Below are 26,551 nucleotides of genomic sequence, written 5' to 3'. Positions count from 1 at the left end.
GCAGGCTGCTGGTGGCAAGTGACACGCTGTATCTGGTGACAGGCTGTCAGTGGCAAGTGGCACACTGTATCTGGTGGCAAGTGGCACAATGTATCTGGTGACAGGCTGCTGGTGGCAAGTGACACACTGTATCTGGGGTCAGGCTGCTGGTGGCAAGTGACACGCTGTATCTGGTGACAGGCTGTCAGTGGCAAGTGGCACACTGTATCTGGTGGCAGGCTGCTAGTGGCAAGTGGCACACTGTATCTGGTGGCAGGCTGCTGGTGGCAAGTGGCACACTATCTGGTGGAAGGCTGCTGGTGGTAAGTGACACACTGTATCTGGTGGTAGGCTGTGGTTGGCAAGTGGCACACTGTATCTGGTGGCAGGCTGTGGTTGGCAAGTGGCACAATGTATCTGGTGGCAGGCTGCTGGTGGCAAGTGGCACACTGTATCTGGTGGCAGGCTGCTGGTGGCAAGTGGCACACTGTATCTGATGGCAGGCTGCTGGTGGCAAGTGGCACACTATCTGGTGGAAGGCTACTGGTGGTAAGTGACACACTGTATCTGGTGGTAGGCTGTGGTTGGTAAGTGGCACAATGTATCTGATGGAAGGCTACTGGTGGCAAGTGGCACACTGTATCTGGTGGCAGAGAGCTGGTGGCAAATGGCACACTATATCTGGTGGCAAGTGGCACAATGTATCTGGTGGCAGGCTGCTGGTGGCAAGTGGCACACTGTATCTGGTGGCAAGTGGCACAATGTATCTGGTGACAGGCTGCTGGTGGCAAGTGACACACTGTATCTGGTGGCAGGCTGCTGGTGGCAAGTGGCACACTGTATCTGGTGGCAAGTGGCACAATGTATCTGGTGGCAAGTGGCACACTGTGTCTAGTGGCAGGCTGCTGTGGCAAGTGGCACACTGTATCTGGTGACAGGCTGTCGGTAGCAAGTGGCACACTGTATCTGGTGACAGGCTGTGGTTGGCAAGTGGTGCACTGTATCTGGTGAAAGGCTGCTGTTGGCAAGTGGCACACTGTATCTGGTGGCAGGCTGCTGGTGGCAAGTGGCCCACTGTATCTGGTGGCAGGCTGCTGGTGGCAAGTGGCACACTGTATCTGTGGCAGGCTGTGGGTAGCAAGTGGCACACTGTATCTGGTTGCAAGTGGCACACTGTATCTGGTGGCAAGTGGCACACTGTATCTGGTGGCAGGCTGCTGGTGGCAAGTGACATGCTGCATATAGCGGCAGGCAACTGTGGAAAGTGATACGCTACATCTGGTGGCAGGCTATGGGTGGCAAGTGACAAGCTGCATCTGGTGGCAAGTGACAAGCTCAGGTCCCACTGATTCTGCATCATGGTGAGTTGAACTATTTCACTATATATTACAATGTAGTAACTGAAATAATGGAATTTGATCATCCTGACACCATATCAAGCATGGTGTCAGGATGATTGATTTTATGTACTAACACCAGCCATTTGCCTGACAAATCACCTCCACCGCCAATTTCCCCGCCAACCCTGAGACTACATCCCCCACCCTCATCTTTTTTTGGGAAGAGGGGGTTGTCTCTGAATGACAGTTTGGAAATGTGGTCTCCCTATGTTGCTGCTGGTGAGAGACCGCATAGCAGGTGGTATTGGTGGTGTTGCTGCTGCTCAGAGGCTGCATGGCTGATATTACTGGTGAGAGTTTATTTAATTTGTTTTAGCGAAAAATTGTTTGCATTTTCATTTTGTTTCCATAAAAAGGCCCACCAAAATCCTCAGCACCAGGCCCATGATGCTCTTAATCTGGCCCTGGGTAATGCCTAAATAAAGATAGAGTTCTCCTTATAGAGAGAACAATTGATGAAGGCATTGTTAGGTGTAGTAATGTGCTATATAAGGAGGTAATCAATACCTCAAAATTTTACCTATGACATGGCCTACTGGATCCACTATAAGTCGCATAAAAAAAAAAAAAAACAATTAAAGTGGATGTAAACCCAATGTCATCCTTTCTAAACTACTGCCATAGGGGTTATCTATAAGGATATACATGCCTCCTGCATGTATCTTTACCTGTCAAATGTCTCTCCTCTGTTATTAGACCCGAAAAACTGCATATTCTGTGGGTGGGTCTGTTGTCTGGAGCTCGTGGGTGGAGTCGTGATGTCAGTAGACTCCCCGCCCACCTCTACACTCCCCCTGTCAATATGCATTTTCTCCTGTGTATTTCTAACACTGAACTTCTGCTATGATCTCTAACATCCAGTGAAAAGACAGGATAGTAACCACATGACTTCAGCATAACAAATCATGCTGAGGTGTGGAACAGCCAATCCTTGCAGAGCTGCTGAAGAAAGGAGTGGGGGTGGGAATTAAAAAATAATGCATGTCTTAGGCTAGTGCAGGAGATATGTAAATCACCTGTCACTCACAGCAAGGGGGAGGATTTGAAAAAGTTTTTCTCAGTTTGTCAAGATTTATCTCACTGAACAATAAAAGAGGATTGCTCAGAGATGGATTAACTCTGCGTGGCAAGACTGGGCTCAAATGATAGGAAATCTTATACTCTACAGTATGATAAAAAAAAAAAAAAAAAAAAAATTCAGGTTTACATCCACTTTAAGCATAGCTGTATCTACAAGCTGTACTGGGGAAAAAAAGTATATATTGTATGTAGAATTCTGCTGTTAAAGGAACCTGTCATCACAGACATTCTTTATACAGGGGACATACTGTACACATGCAGTTCTACTCTAGTGGTCCCAGTTGTATCATGTTTCCATTTTTCTTTATACATTTTCTGCAGATAGGCAGGGTTGACATGGTATATGTATGTTTGTTTGTTTTGTATTTTGTCCACATTTCAGTATATATTTTTATAATGAGAAATATGTAAGCTGCCATTTCTGATCTTTTTAAAAACAAGTACATAGCCAGTAAAGTCTGGGAGTTGGCAGTCAATCAAAGCAGCTCCTGTATTTGGTAAATGATTGGCTCCCTTTTATCTTTATAACTGCTATTGTTTCTCATTACAGATAACCTTTAAGAATGAAGTTGGACAGTATGACCTTGAGGTGACAACATTTCAGCTGGCAGTTTTGTTTGCTTGGAACCAGAGGCCTAAAGAGAAGATTAGTTTTGAAAATCTTAAATTGGCAACAGAATTACCAGATGCAGAGCTGAGAAGGACTCTTTGGGTATGTGTAAATGTTTTGTTTGTTGGAGATTAATTTATGAGATAAAGCCAAATGGAGTGTATTGGTTAAAGTGGAGAGCCACCCTAGAAAATAAAAAATTACATTAACATTCTTAAAAAAATATTTTAAAAAACATTTGAAAAAAAAAAAAATTTTACTCACCAGAAACCCCTGTTGCTAGGCAGTCTTCCTAATCTGCCTCTTCCTATTCCACGGCGCTGTTTCTTCAATTCCTCCTCCTCGACGAGCAGCCCCATTGTCTTCTGTGACATGTGTGTGTCCCAGGAAACAATGGGGCCATTCACAAAGCGCCGCGCGGCTCGCACATGTGCAGTAGGAAATGGGCAGTGAAGCCGCAAGGCTCCACTGCCTGTTTCCCTTGGTTAGGATGGCGGCGCCGGCAGCCGATCCAATGGACGGATCGGCCTCGGGGTGGCCGATATCGCGAGCTCGCTGGACAGGTAAGTGTCCTTATTAAAAGTCAGCAGCTACAGTGTTTGTAGCTGCTGACTTAACCTCCCTGGCGGTATGATTATGTCAGGAATTTTGTACCAAAAGCGGTACAATTTTTTGCATGGAAATTTGGTGTTATGTATTGTAGGCCTGCAATTCTTAGTAATTACTTACTTAAACCTGACCAAACAAGACTCTAGTAGACATCCCAGATATGATAAAGTTTGAAACACAAAATCATGAATTATAATCTAATAAATAATATAATTGTATTCAATAATGTAATACAAAATAATGACATTTTTCAAACAAAGAAAATTCAATAAACATCCTGAGTGTGATACATTTTGAAACAAGTTACAGCACAAAGTCCAACGTCACAATCAGGACAATGGAACCTGCTTTCTTTTCAGACTTTCTTTCCATTGCCATCTCACTTTGAACAGCAAACCATGCACATTCTGGTAGGTGCTGCCTTTTTTGCGGTTGGCGGTATGTAGTCCATAAAGTGACGACCAGTCAGGTGTTCTGGGTTGGCAACGTCAACAGCACGTCGTCCTGGTCTGTTCACAGCTACTGATGGCGTTCTTTTGGTTGACAAGAATCTGCTCAGCCACCTTCCAGATAAAATCTGAATGAAGAAGAGGCATGTCACTCTTTGCTCTGTACAGGATATATGCGTTTCAAAGGCATTGTTCCAGAAGATGCCTAAAAATCTTCTTATAATATTTTTTTTGCTGTTTGCGCATAGCCGGATAAAATGTTATTGCCTGATCGGCTCTGTCGACACCTCCCATTGTATTATTATAGTCTATCACGACTTGCGGCTTCAGCACCTTTCCCACCTTTTGTGTGGACCATGGCAGTGAAGGTATTGTGCACAGTACTCATGAGACACACGTCCTTCTTGTCTCGCCACCACATTGCCATCATCTTACCCTTCTGCCAGGCAACCATTTCTCCGGTTTTTAGTTTTTTCTTGGCAAACATAGATGGCATGTCACGTCGGTTAGGCCTATCGGTAACATATGCATCAGTCTTGTTTTGTAGCAAAACCTTATACAGTTCCGGAAACGTGTAGAAATTGTCCATGGTCACACAATATCCCTGGTTCAGCAATGGCTCCAGCAGTGTAAGGACAGATGATGTGGCCATCCCATAGCCGCTGTACCTGGGGTTGAACTTTGTGCCTTTACCGGTGTAAATGACTTCCAGATGTACCCAGTGGATGATTCGCAGAGCATGTAGGATTTGATGCCAAACCGCGCTCTTTTGGATGCAATAAACTGTATCCAGCTTAGGCGTCTTTTGTAGGCCAGCAAACTTTCATCCACGCTGACGTCCCTTTCTGGCACGTAGGTCCGCTGGAAATTGGTCACAATAATTTAGCATACCTCCCAGATTTTTTTTTTAGTTTGGGCGCAGGATGCGTGGGCTCATCAAATTCTTCATTGTTCGTGAAGTGGAAATACTTCATGATGAGGGAAAACCGGTATTCTGACATCACAGTGCCAAAAAAAGGAGTGGCCAGTAACTTATTGGTGGTCCAGTACCATTTCTGGAGCGGTTTCCCCACCACCCCCTGAAGAATGATGAGTCCCAGAAACTGCCAGATGTCCTCTTTGGTCACCGGTTCCCACCTTCTGCTTCTGGAAAACCTGGCATGCAGCGTAGCGGATTGCTGCTCTTGGTAGCGATTTGTCTCTGTGACAATTTTTTCAGTTACCACCTCAGTGAGGAATAATTGCAGGTATGCCAGAGGGTTGTCACTCTCAACATCTACCTTCATCCCAGGTGATCCAGTGAAGGGGAATCTTGGGGGCGCTACCTGGTCCGTATTGCAGTCTATTGGGCACCAAGTGCGCACATCACTGAGGTCAGGTGCAGGATCATCACCGTTGTCACTTGACAGATCAGTGTCAGACGACAAATCTCCCCACGACTCACTATCGCTCAGTTCTGCGAGCAACTCCGTGTCGCTGTCACTCAACTGGTCCAAAAGAGCTTTTTTAGTAAAGTGGCGCTTTGATGCCATGTTACAAAAATCTTATGGGCACAAATGACAGGAAAATGGCAGGCAAAGGGCACTGTACAGTATTCTTGTGTCAGATCTGAGATGATACAGTGTAATCCTCTCAGATTACAATGTATCACCTCTTTTATTTTTGTGTCACTTTTGAATTTCCCGCCCAGTTCCGCTCCCATGCGCCGCTACTGCTCGCAGGGAATGGAACTAGGAAGTCGGATGCCGTTCGGATCTCTCGGCGGTGATCTCAGCGGAGGACGCCGCTGGATCGCCAGGAGAAGGTAAGGGGACTCCGCTGAAGGCTCTGCAACATTACCCCGAGCGTTACTCGGGGTTACTGCTCCTGGCAGAGAAAATCAACCCCGAGTCACGCTCGGGATTACCGCCAGGGAGGTTAAAAAAAAAACGGGTGGCACACCGCTTTAATGCAGGTAAAATTTAATCAATAAAAGGTGAAGCAACAACTTGATCAATCCATACTACTAGTGTGGATGAGTTCAGGTGTCTTCAAATCCTAGTCTGATCCACAATCCTGATTTCATACTTTTTTTTCCTCCATTTTCTTTTTTTATCAGCCCATGAACCAGATGTGGTTGACATATTGTTTTGCCTCAAAAGAGACTGACCCCGACTTCAGGCTGCCTGGTGGCCAAGTGAGACCCCTCCCTGAACTTACCCTAGGTCGTGTGCTTCACAGGTGCACTTATGACAGCGTCAACAGGCCACTGTTTGCACTAACTGTATGATATTCTCTATTTTCTCTCCCCTTCCCCTCCTGACATCTGGGAGTTGATCTACCGGTGGTTTGGTATGATCAAGTCGCTACTTTGTAAGTGCATTTATTCACATTTTATTATTTAACCACTTCCTGCCCAACAACGTCATATGACGTTTTGGACTTTGAGTGGGTATATCTGAATGAAGCCTGCAGCTTACAGGCATCATTCAGATATCTTCTTTTAGAGCCGGCAATTCCTTGCACCGTAAGAACAATCATAGCGGCTGTTCCTCCACTTGATCGTTCTTACAGGAAGCGGAAGGGGACGTCCCCCCTCCCGCCAGCCCTTTGGTGCCTCTCCCGGCTTGCCCTTACGATCGGCAAGAGGGAGAAAGCCCCCCGTCCCTGTGTGCTCACGCGCAGACACAAACGCATATGTAGGTAGCACCCACATATGTAAACAACGTTCAAACCACAAATATGAGGTATCACCATGAACGTTAGAGCGAGAGCAATAATTCTAGCACTAGACCTCCTCTGTAACCTCAATTAACCTGTAAAAATGTTTAAAGCGTCGCCCATGGGGATTTCTTTTTCATACATCGTGGGTCACAGAGTCAGACTAATATTCATTACCTGCTGGGTTATACTTCATCTCCAGGTGAATGGACACTGGTAGACCAAAGGTCTTTAAACAGGAAGTGATCCCCTATATATACACTCCCACACAAGAAGCACTTACTCACAAGTTTTTTACCAGTGTCTGCAAGGTGGATGGCATGGTTTGTTTGAGCTCTCTGAGCTCCAGGTCTCTAGTCCCACGAACGGTTCTTAAATTAATCAAGGGATTGACTGATCCATTTGACACAGGCTTTATGTGCTTAGATAAATGGTACCCGAGCCTTGCAAAAAGAACTCAAGATCCTGCAACGTTTTGCCTGTAATGCGGCCTCCGGGCACTGGACCCTGCAAAGTGGAATCCTGGACACCACAGCGCTAAGGCATTCCTGCAGGGTGCTGTACAGGTCCAAGGGAGTGGACTCTAAACATGAAAAGGGTACCCAGTCCTTGCAGGTCCTCAAGTGACAGGAACACGCCGTGATGGGTGAAGTTTGGGCTCTTAGTTTCTAAGCTGCCCTGTGCCTGGACGGGTAAGTGAAACCCCTTTATTTATTATTGTGGGGTGTCCCAGTGATTGTAACAATCAGTCAAGCTAGCTAGAGGCTGGACATCTGTGTGCGGTGACCATACGGGGCAGTTTTGGGCTAGCTGTGGGTGTTTGCATTCGCAAGAGTGCCGCTGTGCTCAGCAGTTGCCTTTTTGGCGGCCATGGCGCAGTGCATTCGCAAAAGCGCCGATGGACTTAACAGTTTGTTTGGAGGTCATGGCGCATGCGGCTTCGCCACACATGCGCAGTAGCCCTTATCTGGGTGTACGAAGATTTGCGTCATCCGGGAATACAGCCATGCACGTACATGCGCACGCATGCACAGAGCGGTCTGGCGAACAGCCAGCTTTTTTTAAGCTGTACAGTATATGCCAAGCATGTGGTGCTTCCAGAAGGCAGCTGTGGGACACAGAGCAGACTCTGAACAGCCACTTACAGCAGTTCATTTCTCCTTACCCGGGTTACGTGAGTCACCAAGTGTTGCTTGGCAGGCTAAGGTGCTTAGCAGGATAGTTGCATAGGGGCTTGATGAGCCCTATTAAAGGGTCTCCCTTTTGAGGTGTTTTAATACTACACACAAGTACTCTGTTTTTGTGGCTAGTAAATGTCTTCAAAAAAGAGGAGTGGGACTAACACTACAGGGAAAGGCACACCTATGTCAGTAGTTCCTGAGGAACTTGGTTGTATCCCTAGTGTTGCATCCCCTGAAGGACCAGAGGCTTCCGGCCATTCTGAGCCGCTGGCGCTTATCTGGTATTGTGCCTACAGTCAACGCTGCTGCTTCACCTTTTATCACCAAGGATGAACTGTCCTCGGCCCTAGCAGGGTTAGAGCACAGGATTGCTGGCAGGATTTCCTCCATCCCACAGGGTGGCAAGAAGCATGACAGATCCCCTTCCCTGGAGCCTCCTAGTTTGGAGCAGGAATGGGTTGAGAATGGGAAAGAGCTAAAAGCTCAGGATTCTGTGGAAGGCCTGGCGGATGAGTCTGCTTCCCAGCAATCTGGACAAAAAGATATCCAGCTGATGTCTGCCTCTCAGTCGCAGAGGCTTTTGATCCTGACTCTGACCGAAATGGTTCTTTCTTAATTAAGTTGCCTCTTGCAGAGGTGACTGAGCCCCCCTGCTCCTCTTGGGATCCCTGAGGCCTCTTCAGGCCGCACAGGCTTTCCCCCTACACCCCCTGCTGGAACAGGCGGTGTATGCTGATTGGGAACATCCTGACAGGATTTTGTTCCTCTTAAGAGGTTTTCCCTTTTATATCCCATGGATGAAAAGTTTGTTAAAAAAAATGGAGCATGCCAGCCGTAAATGCAGCAGTCTCTTCCTTAAACAAGAACTTAACTTGTCAGGTAGATAACGCACAGGGCTTGAAAGACCTGTTGACAAGAAATTGGAGTCATTATTAAAGGCTTCCTTTTCTTAGGCCAGTTCAGCTATTCAGCCAGCTGTTGCAGCAATTGGTATCTGCCAGTCCGCAAAGGATCAGGTCAAACGGCCTGATAGGCCTAACCAGGAGGATGATCTGCCTGAAAATAAGACAGAGATATTCCTCGAGTGCTGTGTTTTGCTGTTGACAGCAGGTTTCTCATTTGTCTCTCTTGTCTGTACATATGCGCAGACTTTTGTGGCTTAAGAAATGGTCAGCCGCGCTTCCTTGTGAAAAGTTATTGGCAGGTTTTCCTTTTCATGGGGAACGTATATTTGGTGATCATTTGGACAAATATAGCCAAAAGATTTCCAGAGGGAAGAGTTCTTTACTTCCTGTGAAGCAAAGCACCAGGCGTCCCTTGTTTAAAACTTCAGGGACTGCTTCCTCAAATATCTCAGCGCAAAGGCAGTTCCGCCGCCAACAGGGCGCTAGGGCCAGGGACAGGCCACAAGGCCAAAATTCTTCTAAACCCAGCACCAAGCCCTCCTTTTGAGGGGACACCCCCACTCCATTGGGTGGGGGGAAGGCTACTGCACTTTGCGGACACTTGGAAAACGATAATTCAGGATGAGTGGGTCACCTCAATCATATCCCACGGTTACAAGATGGAGTTGCGAGAGGTTCCCCCTTAGAGGTTTTTAAACTTGGATCCTCCAAAAAGAGACTTATTGCTTCAGGCACTACATCATTTAGTGCATCAAGGAGTGATTGTTCAGGTTCCTGTATCCAAAAGAGCGAACCTGTTTTACGGTTTAAAAACCAAACAGGGTTACAAGGCCCATTTTTGGACCTAAGATCTCTAAACCAGTATCTACTAATCCAGTCCTTTCGGATGGAGTCTGTCTGCTCAATTGTAGCCTCGCTCCAGATGGAAGACTTTTTAGCCTTCATCGATATAAAAGACGTGTATTTACACGTACCTGTCTTTCAGCCTCATCAGAGGTTCCTGCGATTTGCAGTAGAGGAACGTCATTTTCAGTTTATGGCTCTACGCTTTGGGCTTGCTACAGCTCCCCTGGTGTTCACAAAGGTCCTAGCACCGGTACTGGGTCTTTTAAGGGCCCAAGGGAATCCTCATGCTTGGGTATCTGGACGACCTCCTGCTCAGAGGTCACTCATTACAGGCTCTAGAACAGAGCATAACGTGCACAGTGCAGTATTTGAAAAGCTTAGGCTGGATCAGAAATACCAAAAAGTCAGCCTTGAAACCAGCTCAAGGTTTAAAGTATTTATGTCTGATCCTAGATACGGCCCAAGCAAGAGTATTCTTGCCACCCGCAGGGATCTGTGCCCTGAAGAATCGGGTGCACCAGGTAAGGGGCACCAGACAACCCTCCATTCGGCTCTGTATGAGTCTTCTAGGGAGGATGGTATTCTCCTTTGAGGCAGTACCCTATGCCCAGTTCCATTCCAGGCCTCTACAACAGGACATCTTGTTGGCTTGGAACAGGAGAGGACAACCCCTGGATTATCCAATGTTCTTATCTCCTCAGACATGGTTAAGCCTGAACTGGTGGTTCCAGGATCAGAACCTGTGAAGGGGAAGATCCTTCCTCCCGGTAACTTGGAGAGTACTGACTACAGATGCCAGTCTCTCAGGCTGGGAAGTGACCCTAGAGGGGCTCACAGCTCAAGGGAAATGGTTGAGGACAGAACAGATCCTGCCCATCAACGTCCTGGAATTACGGGCAGTACGACTGGCCCTACGGTCATGGATGGTGGAGCGTCAGGACTGCCCTATCAGGATTCAGTCCAACAATGCCACTGCAGTGGCCTATATAAACCACTAAGGTGGTACCAGGTGTCGTTCAGCTCTGAAGGAGGTGAACCACATACTAGCCTGGGCAGAGGGACATGTGCCGATTCTATCGGCAGTCCATATCCCGGGAGTAGAGAACTGGAAGGCAAATTATCTCAGCCGCCAGCAGATCTGCTCGTGGGAATGGTCCCTACACCCAGAGGTGTTCCAGGAAAATTGCCAACGTTGGGGATGGCCAGAGGTCGACCTACTGGTATCCAGGTTCAACAAGAAGCTACAGCAGTTTGTGTCCCGAACAAGAGATCCACTGGCAATCGGAGCAGATGCTCTGGTAGTTCCATGAAGCCAGTACTCCCTGGTTTATGGTATCCCTCTCCTTCCACATTTGTTGCGTAGGATTCGGAGAGAGGGCGTTCCAGTCATTCTGGTGGCACCAGCCTGGCGCTGGTTCCCGGAGATTGTGAGACTGACAATAGACGGGCCATGGATGCTTCCACGTCACCCCGATCTACTGTCTCAAGGTCCTATATTCTACCCCAATTTACAGTCTCTAAATTTGACGGCATGGCTATTGAAGCCAGGGTGTTAAAGGACCATGGTATCTCGGGACCAGTGGTGTCTACCCTAGTGAATGCTAGAAAAACTGTCACTAGGAAGATTTATCATAAGGTCTTGAAGACTTATATTGCTTGGTGTAGAGCCAAAAAATGGCATCCTCGGAAATACGTGGTTGGGAGAACTCTCTCTTTTCTACAGTCAGCTGTGGAAATCAAATTGGCTTTAAGCACAATCAGAGGTCAAGTTTCGGCCCTATCAGTATTCTTCCAAAGGCCTTTAGCATCCCATTCGCTGGTCCGAACCTTTATGCAGGGGGCAACTCGCTTGCTTCCCCCCATTAGGTCATCTATGTGTACTTGGGACTTGAACTTGGTGCTGTCTGTGTTACAGAAACAACCATTTGAACCTATCAAGGAAATTCTATTAGACTTGCTGTCACGCAAGCTAGCCTTTCTGATGGCTATCACCTCGACTTGAAAGGTGTCGGAGTTGGCGGCCTTTTCATGCAGGGAATCGTACTTGATCCTTCACCATGACAGGGTCATGTTACGACCTGTTGCATCTTTTTTGCCAAAAGTGGTGTCGGCCTTTCATTTAAATTAGAATATTATCTTGCATTCTTTTTATCTCTCAGCCTCGTTCGGCGGAAGAGAGAGACGATTGAACTCCCTGGACGTTGTCTGGGCAGTCAAGGTTTATTTGTCTAAATCTGCAGGGATCCGAGGACCAGACTCCTTTTTTGTTTTACCAAAAGGACCCAAGAAAAGGCAGGCAGCTTCCAAAGCTTCCATTGCCAATTGGGTCCGTCAATTTAGGGTGAGAGCTCATTCTATCAGGGGTGTAGGATCCTCCTGAGCTTTTCGCCATCAGGTATCTGTGGCTCAGATTTGTAAAACTGCCACTTGGTCTTCAGTGCATACGTTCACCAAATTTTTTCAAGTGGATGTTCGAGCAGCCGAGGGTTCGGCTTTCAGCCGCAGTGTACTGCGGGCTGCCGTATAAAGTTCTAATGGCTATTGTTTGTCAGGGTGTCTCCCTCCCCTCAAGGCTATTGCTCTGGGACGTTCCAGCAGGTAATGGATAGCCTGACTGTGTCCCATGATGTATGAAAAAGAAAAAAGGATTGTTTGTCATACCTGTAAAATCCTTTTCTTTGAGCACATCATGGGACACAGAGATCCCTCCCCTCTTTTTTGAGGATTCAGTGCTTGCTACAAAACTGAAGTGCTTCCTGTGTGGGAGGGGTTATATAGGGGATCACTTCCTGTCTAAAGACCTTTGGTCTACCAGTGTCCATTCACCTGGAGATAGAGTATAACCCAGCAGGTAATGAATATTAGCCCAACTCTGTGTCCCATGATGTACTCAAAGAAAAGGATTTTACAGGTATGACGAAAAAATCCTATTTTTTAAGTACTGAAGTTTGGCGCCATTCCATGAGTGTGCGCAATTTCAAAGCGTCACATGTTAGGTATCCATTTACTTGGCATAACTTCATCTTTCACATTATGCAAAAAAAATGGGCTAACTAATGTTTTTTTTTTTTATGCATGAAACGCATGCAATTGAAAAACTACTATGCAAGATACAAAGTTGCAACGGCACCATTTTATTCCCTAGGGTATCTTCTAAAAAAAACATATCTATAATGTTTGGGGGTTCTGAGTAATTTTCTAGCAGAAAACATAATGATTTTTACATGTAGGAGCGAAGTGTCAGAATTGGCCTGGGTAGCAAGTAGTTAAAGGGTGTTTTATCTGCATGTAGTGGGCTCTTATCTGCTTTATCTCTTATCCTAGTTATATTTGACTTTGGGTATACACTGAGCCTGCAAAGATGAGCAGATTGTCTAGGAACCAGTGAAGCATGTTCTTTTATGCTTTGGTTTATTGCTGTGCTGGATGGGCAGTTTGTGTTATGTGTTAATATTCATTGAGAGTGTGCTAATTTCTTTTACTTAATTCAGTCTCTTGTAGCGTTCCCAAAACTGAAGAGGCAAGTTCTGTCATATGAACCACAAGTAAATTCTCCTAAAGATTTCACAGAGGGCACCTTGTTTTCAGTTAACCAGGAGTTCAGCTTGATGTAAGTGTGATTAAAAGCTTGGCTTGTGTTGATTGGTATGTATATAGCACAAGAGTTGCTGGCACACAATGAAAGAAATCTGCACATATGCACTCTATAAAAAGTGGCATTAGTATATATTTTGTAGTGTGTTACTCACATGATACCACTTTAAATAAGTGTAAGGAATAGAAAACAGAACAGCTGCTATCACTAATATCTTATCCGTGGCTAATATAATAAACAACAAAACGGGGGGTAGTGCTGCTCTGTCCTTAATATATAAAGTAAATTCTGTGGGTATTCAAAGTGTGTACAAAAATGGTACATATATGTAAATAAAACTATTAATCATGAAAATAAATATGCTCCAAAATTATTAGTGCTACACAGCCAGTAGTGCATATGCTTCCCAAATCATAAATCATACCATTAAGTATAATTGATATATAGTGAATAAAGTGCTAATAGTGCATAGATGAGTAAATGAGTGTCTCAAGGCTGGACACTGAATCAAAAATACAATAATTCTTATGTAGTGAATAAAGTGCTATTCGTAGATGAATGGAAAAACAAGTGTCTGAAGGCTGGAGATTGAATCAAATGAACATAGAAGTATTCCGGTATTAAAATGTACACAAATCTTCACAGAAATAGTTTATTTGGAAAAGTCCTTGGTGATCTAGATGGGTGGCTTGATATATCCCTTCACCAGTGTTTGAAAAAGCATATAATTAGGTGACTTAGCCCCTTCTTCCCATGTCACCTCTGTGCTTTCTGGCCTCTCACCTTATATATGCTTTAAACCAGCATATCATCTTATCTCCCAAGTGGTATATAGATATCAGCTCGCCTCTAAGGGTCCTCTGCTTCAGCGATTTCCAAAGTTCTGTGTACCATAGGGGGTACTGGGTCTCTATTAGTCCTGCAGGGACGTTCCTTTGCAATAAGCTCCCAAATAAGTGTATAAGAGAAAGAGGAACACTCTCGTAGTGTGATAAGGTTTTTAAGAATATTTATAAAAAAAATGTAAACAGCATACTCTCACATTTAAAAAGCCAGCGAAATTCCACGAGTGCTAAACTCATTCCTATGCGGCATCACTTCCGGTACTCCTCCACTCCCTACGCGAATCCTCACGGTCACGTGACTTCATCAGGGGATAGTAGAGAGTAAAGGAAGTGGGTTTATATAGTGTAGCTTGTGGTCAGTAATTGCAGCCATTTCTTTATTGTACATCACGGGACACAGAGCCATAGTATTAACTATATGGGTGTATAGGCACCTTCAGGTGATGGACACTGGCACACCCAAGACAGGAAGTTCACTCCCTATATAACCCCTCCTCCTACCAGGAGTACCTCAGTTTTTTCACCAGTGTCTAAGGTGTTGGTCACGAGTGAAGATGTGCTCTGAAGAGCTCCGCTGGAGGGATCTTTACTGGATTTAAACAGCCTCCACAGACCGGATCCATCCAAAGTGCCACTGAGTCCAAAGTGGATGGTACCCGGGCCTCAGGTAGGAAGAACAAGGTTTTGCCTGTAACACCTCTCCTTGGAGGGCTGGACACTGGGATCCAGTGCTTTGGTCATGCTCACATTACCATAAAGTTTTCCTGGCGCGGTGCTATACAGGTCCAAGGGAGTGGAACCCTGATAAAAAAGGGACCCGGTCCTTGAAGGGTTGCAAACGCAGCCCACCGTGATGGATTGGATCTGTCTGTTAGCAGTATCCTGAGGCGAGGATAAGGTAAGGGAAGAAGCCTAGGAACTGTAAAAAGTCCATCTATGGTTTTTCTTCCTTGGGTAAAATTTTGTCATGCCTTAAATCTCCACTAGAGGGAGTAAATGCACATACCTTAGTACGTTGTCTCTCACTTCAGCTCAGTGTCACAGCATGTGTGTGGGCTCGGCAGCAGATTTTCTCAGCGGGTTTTCCTCATGCAGGAAAGAGATTTGCCATACTGCACTTCTCTCCCCTGGAGGGACTAAAGGGTTGGGAAATTCAACAATGGTTGGTGCCCCCCCGCAACACCTCCCGCTGGGGCTGCAGCGGCTCCCTTTGCTCTGTAGTTTCCCCCGCTCTGCTCGAGTGGCACCATTGGGCCCTGCCTCTCTTCCCCTCCCCTCTTGCTGGGTCTGCGGAGTGACAGACCCGTATGCCGCCCACGCGGGAACTGAATGTCAAAACAGGGGAGGGCAGGTGACGTACGGAGGGGGCAGGGCCTAGGCGCGGCGCTGTGTGTGGGACGTAGCATCCACAAGGACACACGGTGCAGGCGCAGGGGTTAGTTGAGTCCAAAAGGCAGTCTCTCCTTAGCTGGAGAGTACGGCTAGTCACATGGGACACAGGAGCGGTGGGGCATGTAAGGGCTGCATGCAGGCATTCCCAATTTAGGAAAGACATTTTACCCAGCACTAGGCTGAACTTTTATTAGTGGCATTTCTTTTGCTAGACTATTGTTCAGCAAGTAATGCATTTTATTAGTGACTCTGCTTTTGTGCTTAGGACTATGCCTCTCAAAAAGGCCAGTGCAAACACCTCAAAAAAGGTACCAAAAACATCATCCCAGGCGCTGAAGACTCTAGTCATGCCTCTAAATTGTCATCTTCTCCTGAAATACCAGAAGTGGCTAGCCATGGTGAGCCATTGGAACCAGTAGGTGTTGCAGCTACTTCTAACATCTCAGCCCCTGTATACATGACTGAAGATGCCTTTTCCTCCTCCCTGTTGGGGCTAGAGGAAAGACTAGTGGCTTTAATCGCATCCTCCATCCAAAGGGATAGTAAGCGTGGTAGATCCCCTTCCCCCACTGCAGACCCTTTATCAAGGGAACAGTGGGTTGAGGGATGAGGTTTTACCTTCAGGGGATCAGGAAGAAAGACAATCCCATGACTCCTCTTCGGAGCAATCAGTGGTGGATGAACCCTTTTCAGCCTCGCAATCTGCAAAGTTGCTGGTACAGTCTCTTACAGAAATGGTTCGTTCTGCTTTCAAGCTGCCCCTAATTGAGTCAGCCGAAAGTTCAGCTTCTTCCTTGGGTTCCTTAAAACCTCTGCAGACTTTGCATGCGTTTCCCGTCCATGCATTACTAGAACAGCTTATTTATGCTGAATGGGATCATCCGGATAAGCATTTTCTCCCTCCAAAAAGATTCTCAGTACTTAATCCCAAGGAGGAGAAATTCACCAAAAGATGGAATGTATCAGCAGTTGACGCTGCTATATCCAGTGTGCATAAAAGTCTAACTTGTCCAGTAGACAATGCTCAAATGCTTAAGGATCCAACAGATAAAAGAATGGAATTCCTGTTAAAATCCTCTTTTTCTTTGGCAGGTGCAGTAGGCATCTGTCAATCCCTGAAGGACCAGTTTAGACAGGCCCTTAAGGAGGTTCCTGTACAACAGGCCCGGGACTTGGCCGAACTGCCAAGAGCATTATGTTTTGCTATTGATGCCATTAAAGATTCTATTCACCAGGCGTCTCGCTTTGCGCTTGTTCTAGTACACATACATAGGATCCTGTGGTTGAAACATTGGTCAGCTGAAGCACCATGCAAAAGGCTCCTGACTGGTTTTCCTTTTCATGGGGATTGGCTATTTGGGAATGATTTGGACAAATACATCCAAAAGATTTCAAGTGCCAGTCAAAAGAAGGCATAAACGCCCTTCATTTAAGTGGGCTTTTTCTCCAGCGACAGGGGTATCAGCCTCTAGGCAGTCGCGACGGCCTCCGCCATCAGAGTCTAGAGGAAAGCCTCAGGGTCAGGCCCAGGCACAAAAGAAGTCCTAGGAAACCTGCAAAACAGAATTCTAAAGCCTCATTATGAAGGGGCGCCCCCGCTCGCCAGACTGGGGGGAAGACTTCTGCAGTTCTCAGAAATCTGGCAGGAGGAAATTCAGGACAGATGGGTCATCTCCACGATAGCTCTACGGTACAAACTGGAGTTTTGGGAGTTTCCACTGCGTTTCCACCGGCCCGTTTTCTGTGGTCAAACGTTCCCAAAGATCCAAGGAAAAGGCAATCTCTGTTTTGGGCATGAGACCGATTACTGGCTCAGGGGGTGATCATGCGAATCCCCACAGTTCTATTCAAACCTCTTCACGGTACCAAAACTGAATGGAGATGTCAGACCATTATAGATCTAAAAAATCAAAATCAATTCCTGAAGGTCCTCTCTTTTCGCATAGAGTCGATCAGGTCGGTGGTTTCTATCCTACAAGGAGGAGAACTTCTGGCGTCTGTCGACATCAGGAATGCATATCTGCATGTTCCTATATTTCCCACTCACCAAAGGTTTCTGCGGTTCAAAGTAGAACAGCATCATTTTCAGTTTGTAGCCTTGCCCTTTGGGCTGGCTACAGCACCCCGGGTATTTACAAAGGTTCTGGCTCCACCTCTAGCCAGGCTGAGGGCACAGGGCATAACAATCCTGGCATACCTGGACGATCTATTGCTAATAGACCAGTCGGTGGCCCGTTTGGAGCAAAACGTGTGCATCAAGTACCTGGAAAATCTAGGTTGGATTCTCAACTTAGAGAAATCTTCATTAAAACCACTAAAAAGGCTGGATACATGGGTCTGATCATAGACACAGCCCAGAAAAAGGTGTTCTTGCCTCAGGCAAAGATGAACGCCATAAGAGAGCTGGTGCAGATGGTCAGGTCAAAAAGAGATCCCTCCATTCGCCTTTGCATGAGGTTGTTAGGAAAGATGGCTTCATTTGAAGCGGATCCCTATGCCCAGTTCCATTCAAGACTGTTGCAAAATAGTGTCCTGTCTGCTTGGAACAAAACAGTTCAAGCTCTAGATTTGCCAATGCGGCTGTCCCCAAGGGTGTCCCAGAGCCTCAGTTGGTGGTTGGTAACCCGGAATCTGCTGCACGGAAAATCCTTCGGACCAGTTATCTGGAAAGTGGTAACGGCAGATGCCAGCCTTTCAGGTTGGGGAGCAGTACTAGAAAAGACAGCTGTCCAGGGTCAGTGGTCAAGAACCGAAAGAACTTTGCTCATCAACATCCTAGAGATTCGGGCAGCGCATCTGGCTCTGAAGGCCTGTACATTCAGGTTACCGGGTTGTCCTGTCAGGATCCAATCCGACAATGCCACAGCTGTGACTTATATCATACACCAAGAAGGCACCAAGAGTCTCGCAGCACAGAGGGAGGTGAACCATATTCTAACTTGAGCAGAAAGGAATGTTCCGTGCTTATCGGCAGTTTTCATTCCGGGAGTAGAGAATTGACAGGTGAACTACTTGAGTCGCCAGCAGTTGTTCCCTTGGGGGAATGGTCCCTTCACCCGACATTTTTCTGGCTGTTTGCCAAAGATGGGGGACTCTGGACGTAGATCTTCTGGCATCTAGGTTCAATATGAAGTTGGTCAACTTTGTGTCCAGGACAAGGGATCCACTCGCATGCGGAACAGATGCGTTGGTGACCCCGTGGGATCAGTTCTCACTGATATATGCATTTCCCCCTATTCAGTTGCTGCCAAGACTTCTTTGCAGGATCAAGCTGGAAAGAAAACTGGTAATTCTTGTAGCCCCAGCATGGCCCAGAAGGTCCTGGTATGCAGAAATTGTAAAGATGGCGGTGGGGGATCCATGGTCCCTTCCACTATGTCCAGACCTACTCTCACAGGGGCCGATATTCCATGGCACCCTTGGAAGTATAGCATAGGCAGAATTCTTGCCTTTCTACAATTAGGGGTAGAGATGAAGCTGGCCTTGAGTACTATTAAGGGCCAATTCACGGCTTTATCGGTCTTATTTCAAAGACCACTTGCTTCGCATTCTTTGGTCAGGGTTTTTATGCAAGGGGTGATGCGGCTTAATCCTCCAGTTAGATCACCTTTGAACCCTTGGGACTTGAACTTGGTTTTGTCAGTGTTGCAAAAACAGCCCTTTGAACCGATACAGCATACTCCCTTAGTTCTTCTGACAAGGAAGTTAGTGTTCTTGGTTGCTATATCCTCAACAAGGAGGGTTTCGGAATCGGCTGCTCTTTCTTGTAAAGAGCCATATTTGATTATTCACAAGAACAGGGTCGGATTGAGTCCTCGTCCAAGTTTTCTGCCTAAAGTGGTCTCAGGTTTTCACCTGAACCAAGATATTGTCCTACCATCGTTTTTTCCAAAATCATGTTCTAGGGAAGAGAAGTCACTACATTGTCTTGATGTGGTGAGAGCGGTCAAGGTCTATTTAAAGACAACTGCTCAGATCCGGAAGACTGATGTCTTATTTGTGCTGCCATGAGGTCCTAGGAAAGGACAGGCAGCGTCGAAATCCACTATTTCTAAGTGGATTCGGCAAGTTATAATTCAGGCTTATGGTTTAAAAGGTAAAAACAAAAATTGCACTTACACTAATAGATATAAGCTGCGACTAAAAAGTAGTAAACCATAAATCATATATAAATCAAAAAGTCGCGCTAAAAACTGAAGGTGACAACAGGCAAATGTCTAAAAAACCTCATAAGAATATGAGGGTGAATAGTAATCACTAAATAGATCAGTTTTATAGGAGTGCTGAGCAATGTAAATACACACTTTAAAAGTAAACCAAACTAAATGCTGTTAAGTAGGACACAGAAAACATTGACTATGTCCATGTGAAAAGATCAATATTGCATGACCCAATCAATGACAGGTGAATATCTCAAATAACTGTAGGAAGAATATTGTGACAAGTCTGTGGCTAAAAAACTAAACCGTGATAAATGAGGAAAAATAATAAAAATGAATAAAGGAAAATACAATAAACCCAAAAAAAGTCCGTAGCTCAACAAAAACAGTAATAATAAAAGTCCATCCGTGTTAAATTAATATGCATAGAAAATGACTTTGTCTCCAAGTGCTCTGTGAAATAATGTAACAAAATCTTGCTGTGGTAAAAATTAGAGTGCGTAGACAGACCTCCACCTCTTGGAAAAAATTGCTGCCTCTTACCAGATAGAAATGGTCTCTTAATTACAGGAGACCCAGGGAGCGGATGGCTGCAACCCCAGCCAGGGATCTTTAAAGCAGGCACTCAGCGTCCAGATCCAGGGACTCTCTCCCACCAGCCTCCGCAAATAAGGAAATGTCACCATGCAAAAAACAAAGTGCTCCACATAGCATAAAACCAGCGTTTTATTAAATATAAAATTAAAGGTTGCAATTACAGAAACATAGTGGTTTAAAACATGTGAGTAAAAGCCGGCCGGCTCCAAAGTAACCCGTGTCTTCCGGGTGTGTGAATCGCGGTGTCGTCGGGACGTAGCTCCTCCTCCCTACGCCGTTTCGTCACAACAGGACGTGGCCTACTTAACTAACAGCATTTAGTTTGGTTTACTTTTAAAGTGTGTATTTACATTGCTCAGCACTCCTATAAAACTGATCTATTTAGTGATTACTATTCACCCTCATATTCTTATGAGGTTTTTTAGACATTTGCCTGTTGTTACCTTCAGTTTTTAGCGCGACTTTTTGATTTATTTATGGTTTAAAAGGTAAGATTCTGCCTTTTCAAGTCAAGGCGCACTCTACCAGAGCAGTTAGTGCCTCCTGGGCAGTGCATCTCCAGGCCTCCATGGCTCAGATCTGTAAGGCCGCAACTTGGTCTTCAGTACATACATTCAGCAGATTTTATAGGTGGATGTAAAAAGACATGAGGATATCGCCTTTTGGCGGGTTGTGTCTCTCTCCCCTCAAATAGCATTGCTATGGGACATCCCATATAGTTAATACTATAGCTCTGTGTCCCGTTATGTACAATAAAGAAAATAGGATTTTTATAACAGCTTACCTGTAAATCCTTTTCTTGGAGTACATCATGGGACACAGAGGTATATTGCTTTGCTACAAAAACTGAGGTACTCCTGGTAGGAGGAGGGGTTATATAGGGAGTGAACTTCCTGTCTTGGGTGTGCCAGTGTCCATCACCTGAAGGTGCCTATATACCCATATAGTTAATACTATGGCTCTGTGTCCCGTGATGTACTCCAAGAAAAGGATTTTGCAGGTAAGCTGTTATAAAAATCCTATTTTTCCTCTAGCTCTATGATACACAGCACTTTTGAAATCGCTGAAGCAGAGGACCCTTAGAGGCGAGCTGATATCTATATACCACACTTGGGAGATAAGATGATATGCTGGTTTAAAGCATATATAAGGTGAGAGGCCAGAGAGCACAGAGGTGACACGGGAAGAAGGGGCTAAGTCACCTAATTATATGCTTTTTCAAACACTGGTGAAGGGATATATCAAGCCACCCATCTAGATCACCAAAGACTTTTCCAAATAGACTATTTCTGTGAAGATTTGTGTACATTTTAATACCGCAATACTTCTATGTTCAATTGATTCAGTGTCCAGCCTTCAGACACCTGTTTTTACATTTATCAATGCACAAATACCACTTTGTGCACTACATAAGAATTATTGTATTTTTGATTCAGTGTCCAGCCTTGAGACACTCATTTACTCATCTATGCACTATTAGCACTTTATTCACTATATAAGATCAATTATACTTAATATTATGATTTGAGAAGCATATGCACTACTCACTGTGTAGCACTAATAATTTTGGAGCATATTTATTTTCATGATTAATGGTTTTATTTACATATATGTACCATTTTTGTACACACTTTGAATACCCACAGGATTTACTTTATATATGAAGGACAGCGCAGCACTACCCCCCCCTGTTTTTTTGTATTAGTATATGTCTAAAAACAGGCTCTCAACACAATGAGATTAAAGTGGAACTCCAGTCAAAACCCTTTTCTAATCCTTTTCTAATATTTGTTAAAGTGAGAAGGGGTTAGATTTGATGAAAGTCACCGGTACTAGTGTCCCCATTGGGGGATTTTTCCCTCTACTCCCGATAGTGATAGTGCTGGACCAATCACAAAGCAAGTGCTGTGACACGCGAGGAAGTCACCTCATGCTAGTTCTAAGACCTTGATGTTAGCATGCAGCCCAGCAGTTGTAGAATGGCATCTCTTATGTAAGGCTTCCCACAAAGATATTTATTTCCATGGCAGTTTCCCTTTAAATTGATCAAACAAATCATACTGTAGAAACCTAGGATGGATATATCATTTTACAAGCTTCCTAACGTGTGCAAATATTTTTTCCACTTTCTTCTCTTAAGAAAAAATGCAAAAGTTCAGAAAAGAGGAAAGATCAATTTAATTGGACGCTTGCAACTCACAACCGAGAGAATGAGGGAAGAAGAAAATGAAGGCATTGTACAGCTCCGAATATTGAGGACGCAGGTGCGTACCAGGACATTGTCTGCATTTTATGATGTATTGTTGTAGATGATCAGTTTTGTATGTTACATTATGCCCAAAGATTAACTAATGTAACCACAGCACTTGATAATATTTTATAGCACTTAATTCAAAGCATTGATTGTTTAACATATCCTAATCATACAGTACAGGACCGTAGTCATAGACCATGGGTTATATCAGAGGCGGCCCTCCATTAACAACTTAAGGACTGAGCCTCTTTCTGAGATTTGGTGTTTACAAGTTAAAAAGTTTTTTTTGCTAGAAAATTACTTGGAACCCCCAAACATTATATTTTTTTTCTTTCTAACACCCTAGAGAATAAAATGGCGGTCGTTGCAATACTTTCTGTCACACTGTATTTGCGCAGCGGTCTTACAATCGCACTTTTTTTGGAAACGCGTGTATGGGACGCGTGTAAAAAAAAAAAATATTTATTTGACCTTTTCTTATTTATTTATACACTTCTTTAAAAAAAAAAAAAAAAAAAAAGTATCACTTTTTGTTCCTATTACAAGGAATGTAAACATCCCTTGTGATAGAAAAAAAGCATGAAACGGCCTCTTAAATGAGATCTGAGGTCAAAAAGACATATTTATACTAAAATGCAATAAAAAAAAAAAAATTAAATGTCATCTGAAAAAAATTTTTTTTTAAATGTCCCTTTAAGTGCTATGGGCGGAAGTGACATTTTGACGTCGCTTCCGCCCTGAAAGGGTATGGAGACAGGTGAGGGCCATCTCCAGGACACAGGACCCAATCGCTTCTGCCGCTGCCGACGGCTCCAGGCAGCGGGAGGGGGGGGCTCCCCCGCCACCGATACAAGTGATCTTGCGGCGAATCCACAGCAGAGACCACTTTTATCTGAAAGCGGACCGCCCGCTGAAGAAGAGGATACCGGGGTTATGGCAGCTAGCTGCGGTTTGAAGCACATGATTACAACCAGAGGCTTTAATAGGCTTCAAAATAGGGCGGGCTCGGGGCGCAGAGAATGCGAACATAAACATTCGCTATTGTAACACTGATCCTCCTCCTGGCCAATCAGGAAGCGGGTCTGAGACCTGTCACCCGATTGGCTGAAAGGACAGGCGATCCTATTGGATGCCTAGGAGGAGGGGAGGAGACGCATGGCCGCCATGATGGAGGAAAGGACACGCGGGCCGATGCCTGCTGTCCGATTGCCAGGGTTATATGCAGGCTACCTTCAGGTGATTCAGTTAACTGAAGGTAGCCTGTAAGGATGAGCTCAGGCGTGTTCGCAAACAGCACGTGCGGAGCCCCTCAGGAAGTCGGCATTGCGGAGCGCTAATCGCAGGCAGTGAGACATTGTCTCGATGTGCGACTGCAGAGATCGAAAATGTCTCACTGCCTGTGATTAGTGCTGTGCAGTGACGACTTCCTGGCGGGCTTGGCACGTGCTGTTTGCGAACACGCCTGAGCTCATCCTTAGTAGCCTGCATATAAGCCATGGTCTATGACTACAGCCCTGTACCATACTCCAAGATAAAAAAAATGTACAGGATAGTATTCCCTTTTTTTGAACACCTCTTCCTCTACATTTGTACTTGTGCTGTATGTAAATTCTGGTGATATATAGTGAAGTATATAGTGTACAATATAAATAATGGGATAAGATATCTTGAGGACCTGGAACATGCAAAAACCAAGTAACCACAACCTAAATATTCTGCCTAGTAACACATTATAGTAAGTAAACTTGCAAAGATCAGTGACAGGTTTGCTATAGGAGAATAGCACCACTGTTGGCATATAACCTGACTCAGACAGAATAGGAGATGGCTCATTGCAAAAATCTAGAATACCCTTCTGTTGACAAGCTGTATGAATGCCATGGCAAATAATGAAGCAAAATGGCAGAAGCTGAGGAATGGTCTGGATTCATTAATGAAAGGCAAGCAGTGCAGTGCCTGAATTTGACTTGGTATTAGCCTCTTACGGTTACTGTACAGCAGTCAGCGCTCAGTTTAGGAGATGAAGAAGTAACACAAAGTGCCAGTCATTTGTGCTACAATGCTTATGTGCTAACCAGTAGCATGCTGACAGGTGGAGAGAGCAAAGTTACTGATAAACTCATCAGTGTGCTGCTTCTCTTTTTACTGTCCAGTCACAGGCTTGGAGAAGACCTGCAAGTGTTAGTGAAATGTAGCCGAGAAAAATCAGGTCTCCTGTCCTGCCAGATAGAGCTTTGCAATGTAGCAAGCTGTAAAAATCTCAGAACTGGATGGGCAAAATACAATCCTTTGGCAGATAAAACAGCTCCTGTATGTATTTCATTTGTGCATTGAGCTATTTGTCTGGAGTTCATCTTCAAATGAAGGAAACTGTCTATAACTGCATTCACTGTTCTCTGTTATCAGCTTCTGCGTATGTAGAAACCTTTCATTTATTTTCCAGGAGGCCATTATTCAAATTATGAAGATGAGAAAGAAAATTACCAATGCTCAGCTCCAGACTGAACTAGTAGAAATTTTGAAAAACATGTTCTTGCCACAGAAAAAAATGATCAAAGAACAAATTGAATGGCTCATAGAACACAAGTACATCCGAAGAGATGAGTCCGATATCAACACTTTCATCTACATGGCATAATCTCGAGACCTACCTGACCGGTACGGATAAGACGAGCGCTCCGAGCAGGTCACCGAGAATATTTATGCGAAAAAGCGAACTCACTCCAGACTTGTTTTACTGCATAAATATTACAGTCCCCTGCCTTATCCTATGAAAGGACAGAAATCTGTTGCCAATGTCATTCTGCCAGCATGACAGCATCTCGTCCACTTTGCTTTTACCAGCATGCTGTTTTAATGGAAATCGTTTTGGAAGAACTTGTGAGCTTGTAAAGTAGAATTGTCCAAACCAGAGAATCCCAGATTTTTTTTTTTCTCTTCTTTTTTTTTTGGTAACTACTTTTGCCCCAGGGGAGGGGATTGTCACAGTTTCATGCACTGATGAATCGCTGTTACTGTTAGACTTTAAGTGAAAAAAAGAAAAAAAAGAAAATCAAACTACAAAAAGAAAATACTACCACAGAAATCGCACTTTCACATTTAAGTATTGCATTAATTTAACATATGCTATCGTCCCTTCCTGCACAACTTTTGTGAATCTTTTATGCATATCATAATTTGAAGAGGTTTGTATTAATTTGTGGACATGTTGACCCATAAACAATGCTTTTGATATATTGCTTTTAAATGTGTGATCAATGTAAGGAAGCTTGGTTAGGATACAGTATAATATTTTAGAACATTTAAATTTAGTAACACCAACTGTTTAGAAAGTGGACCTGTCATTAAACCCTATATCCTCTGGTCCCATATATATATATATATATATATATATATATATATATATATATATATATATATGCACAGTTGCAGAAGGCACAAAATATATTGTTTGGCTAAAGAAACCTTCTCTGGAATGCCTAGGCAATTAGCAGTGTGATCTCTGCTGAAAGGGAAGATCTGCTAATCTGAATTCTGATGTTCCTGCTGTGCAGAGATCACATGAATAATAAGGTAAGTATTTCATCCCCTCTGCTGTTTCATATAAATTTAAAGTGCAACACCACTTTTGTGATGAAATTGATTCTGTAAGGCAGTGAAATAATACATTTTGTAAATAGTATCCATTACTTACTTTGTTTCAAGTTCATAAGGGCTTTTGAAGTATCCATTGTGCCCTACTGGAAATGCTCAATTTTTGTTTCATATGGAGCTGTAGGTATCAATAGTAAACCGTTGAATGGTAACATAAATGCAACATTACATTATCCCTACACTTCCTGTATGGCAACAAGAAAAATGTCAACATTCTCTGGCATTGTGGAAACCTGAAGATCCCATGGAAGCTTAACAGAACTAAATGGATACTGTTAACAATATTAATAAAGAA

At 44.5% G+C, this 26,551-nt stretch overlaps 1 protein-coding gene across 1 annotated transcript in view; it reads left to right on the top strand.

The window, feature by feature from the left end:
- The window catches only part of CUL5 (cullin 5), a 128,714-nt gene extending 102,878 nt beyond the window's left edge, over positions 1–25,836 (top strand). Inside the window, 4 exon segments of the mRNA XM_073613504.1 lie at positions 3,010–3,171; positions 13,251–13,369; positions 22,489–22,612; positions 25,046–25,836. Of these exon segments, the coding sequence (XP_073469605.1) occupies positions 3,010–3,171; positions 13,251–13,369; positions 22,489–22,612; positions 25,046–25,240 (600 nt within the window). The 3' untranslated portion in view covers positions 25,241–25,836.
- Positions 25,837–26,551: the final 715 nt, after the last annotated feature.

This window comes from Aquarana catesbeiana, linkage group LG02 (assembly GCF_042186555.1).
Source record: "Aquarana catesbeiana isolate 2022-GZ linkage group LG02, ASM4218655v1, whole genome shotgun sequence".
Classification (NCBI taxonomy): Eukaryota; Metazoa; Chordata; class Amphibia; order Anura; family Ranidae; genus Aquarana; species Aquarana catesbeiana.
Note: the sequence above shows the minus strand (reverse complement) of the source record. Positions and strands in the feature narration are given on the sequence as shown.